The following is a 3,379-nucleotide window of genomic DNA, read 5'->3' as shown; positions in this document are numbered from 1 at the left end:
AGACAGGGCCCCAAGTGGAGAGGTGGGTTTACTAATCCACAGTCAAAATTTCTGACCCAAAGTTGCTTCCGTCTAAAAGAACTGCAGGAACAAAAATGGAGAGAAGACTTAAGAAAAGTTGTTCCAATAACTGGCCCAACTTGGGATCAATCTCATGGAAGAGCATCAAGGCCTGACACTATTACTGATGCTATGATGTGATTACAGACAGGAGCCTAGTATGGCTGTCCTCTCAGAGGCCCTTCCAGGAGCTGGCTGAATCAGATGAAAACACTTATACTCAGTCATTGGAGTGAAGTTGAGACCCCAGTGGAGGAATTAAAGGAAAGATTGAAGGAGTTGAAGGGAAGGGCAACCCTTTAGGAAGACCAACAGTCTCAACTAACCCAGACCCCTGGGAGCTCCTAGAGACTGATTCACCAACCAGTCTCAAACACTGGCTAGTCTGAGACCCCTGGTACATATATAGCAGAACACTGCTTGGTCTGGCCTCAATGGGAGAAGATGTGCCCCAGGGAAGGAGGGGGAGAGGGCTATTTGGTGTGGGAGGGGGAGCATCCTCATAGAGGTAAGGGAAAAGGGCAATGGGTTGAGGAACTGTGAGGATGGACCAGGAAGGGGCAACAACTGAAATGTAAATAAATGAAATAATCAATTTTTAAAAGTTGCCTAAAACAGTACACACTATTGTTTTAGACTGTCCAGGAAGTATACCAAAAGGAGACAATATTATGGATTGTTTACTATAAATACTAGAATATCTTGCTGAAAAAATTGTAATGGCAAGTAGCTATTGTATAAAAGGATGGCTTCATTATGATATTTTCCTAAATGTATATTATTTATTTTGATAACTTTTACAATACCCCCATATTATTATTCTAGACTATCTGTCCCATTTCTTGTTTGTTCTCTTGATGGATCCTGCATTCAGTGGTGAGAGAAAGCTGTGGCCTCAGAGCTGATTCAGAAACAGAGAGCTCAGAAAAACAAGCTAGAAAACAGCCCAGGAGGATTCATTAATGTACCTTTTCTTAGATTTACATTTCCAAGGGAGGCTATTTCAGCTGGGAGATAAGTCTCTCCAAAGGCAGCAAAAGAAAAAAAAAGAAAAAAGAAAGCAAGCTAAAAAGACATAGTGTGCCCCTCAACAAATCCTCTGTTTACCACTATGCTCAGATATATTTAAGTGGAGCCCTTTGGACATCTCTTCTAATTTCTACTTCTTTCATACACCTTTCATCTTTGCTCCCAGATGGAAAAAGCAATAAAGAAATCTGAGCATCTGAACCCAAGACCAGTTGGATTACTGACAAGGAGCTAGAGGATTCTTTCCAGGAAGCTGTTAAACAGAAAGCTTCCACTCATTCTCAGATATGAGAACTGGCAGACCGACCTCTTGATCCATGGGATACTACCCAAAGATTGTTAGCTGCCTGGCTGCACTGACATCTATCTCCAGAAAACATCTGTAGATGAAAAGAAGAAATAAAACAGCCCAGACACCTGACATTGTAAGAATTCCTCCCCTGCTTAAACCAACTTAGCTGAACAAACTAATTAGATACTACTGAAGTCACTTCTTCCCTCTTTTGTATTAAATAACCTCAATCTTCATGCAGCTGAAGTGGAACAGAGGTGATCAGACAACTAGGCTTCTCTTCACCTGAGGTAATGAATTTGTCTCTCACATAATGAAATGTGTAGCCTCTGAGCATTTTATGACAATAAATGGAGTCTGAAGCAGATCCTTAATAATTAAACTGAATTATCAGAGTTGCTACTGCTTTCAGTTTCATTGTCCTCTTAAATACTCTATTTTAGGACTGATAAAGGCATGTCCAGATCCCATAAATACATGTACCTACTTTGTTGTAAATACACATCACTTTACACTGTAGTAGCAGTACATCAGTTTTGGCAAAGATTATTTAGCACTTAAGTAATAAAAAGATATATAGTGCTTTACTATGACATTTTTGTTCAGTGGTGTACTAGTACACCCTTGTGTGCTCCTTACTTGTATTTCCATGTGCTGATTCCTACTTCCTTGAGTCCTGCTGTACTATTACATCCTGTGCATTTATGTTACAGTACATCTGTATATCGCTACACAGGGATATCTATATGTTCTACATTCTGAGAATCTTGTAGTCTAGAATTGACTACCTCCTTTCCAGGAGTAATTTCAATACCCATATTCAGAACACTTATCAAGATATAATTAAAAGCCAAATTTGGATATTGGCAAGCAAAGTTATTTATACATAAAGGATAGCATTTTATTGGCATATCAAAGTGCTAACATAAAAGCTAGTTCTATAATAATAAAATTCAATTGTCTCTTCTCTGTCTAGGCAACTAAAGATATCACTCAAAATGGAATTTAGGAACTCGACCTTGGGCAATGGCTTCATCTTGGTGGGGATTCTGGATGACAGTGGCTCTCCGGAACTGCTCTGTGCTACAATCACAGTCCTGTACATGTTGGCTATGACAAGCAATGGAGTGCTGCTCCTGGTCATCACTATGGATGCCCGGCTTCATGTGCCCATGTATCTCCTACTTGGACAGCTGTCTCTCATGGACCTCCTCCTCACATCAGTTATTACTCCAAAGGCTGTCATGGATTTTCTACTCAAAGACAACAGCATCTCCTTTGGAGGGTGTGCCCTTCAGATGTTTCTAGAACTGGCACTGGGTAGTGCAGAGGACCTCCTTCTGGCCTTTATGGCCTATGACAGGTATGTGGCCATTTGTCATCCTCTAAATTATATGATCTTCATGAGGCCAAGTGTTTGCTGGTTCATAGTAGGTACTACATGGACCCTGGCATCAGTGATAGCCCTAGGACTTACCATCTACACTATGGAGTATCCCTTCTGTAAATCCCGGCAGATCAGACACCTGTTCTGTGAGATCCCTCCATTGTTGAAGCTGGCCTGTGCAGACACCTCCACATACGAGCTGATGGTTTATTTGGCAGGTGTTTCTATGCTGATTCTCCCTCTTGTGGTTATTCTGGCCTCTTATATACGAATTCTGTTTACTGTACTCCACATGCCCTCAAATGAGGGCAGGAAGAAAGCCCTTGTCACCTGTTCCTCTCATCTGATTGTGGTTGGGATGTGGTATGGGGGTTCTTCACTCATGTATGTCCTTCCCAGTCAATTCCACAGTCCCAAACAAGACAATATCCTCTCCATTTTCTATACTGTTGTCACTCCAGCTCTGAATCCCCTCATCTACAGCCTGAGGAATAAAGAAGTCACCGGGGCTTTAAGGAGAATTCTTGGAAGACAGTTATTGCCGACACAATCCACTTTCTAGGTAGTTCTTTCTAATAGCTACTTTCTAAACTTACTTCTTCCTTAAAGTC

General features: G+C 41.2%; 1 protein-coding gene across 1 annotated transcript; it reads left to right on the top strand.

Annotated features, from left to right (window-relative positions):
• The first annotated feature begins 2,379 nt into the window (after nucleotides 1-2,379).
• On the top strand, nucleotides 2,380-3,330 carry LOC114635884 (olfactory receptor 2AG2-like). Its single transcript, XM_028784261.1, has one exon. The coding sequence runs from the start codon at nucleotides 2,380-2,382 to the stop codon at nucleotides 3,328-3,330; it is 951 nt and encodes a 316-aa protein (XP_028640094.1).
• Nucleotides 3,331-3,379: the final 49 nt, after the last annotated feature.

The sequence above is a fragment of the Grammomys surdaster genome, unplaced genomic scaffold, assembly GCF_004785775.1.
Source record: "Grammomys surdaster isolate TR1022 unplaced genomic scaffold, NIH_TR_1.0 119210, whole genome shotgun sequence".
In the NCBI taxonomy this organism is placed as follows: Eukaryota; Metazoa; Chordata; class Mammalia; order Rodentia; family Muridae; genus Grammomys; species Grammomys surdaster.
Note: the sequence above shows the minus strand (reverse complement) of the source record. Positions and strands in the feature narration are given on the sequence as shown.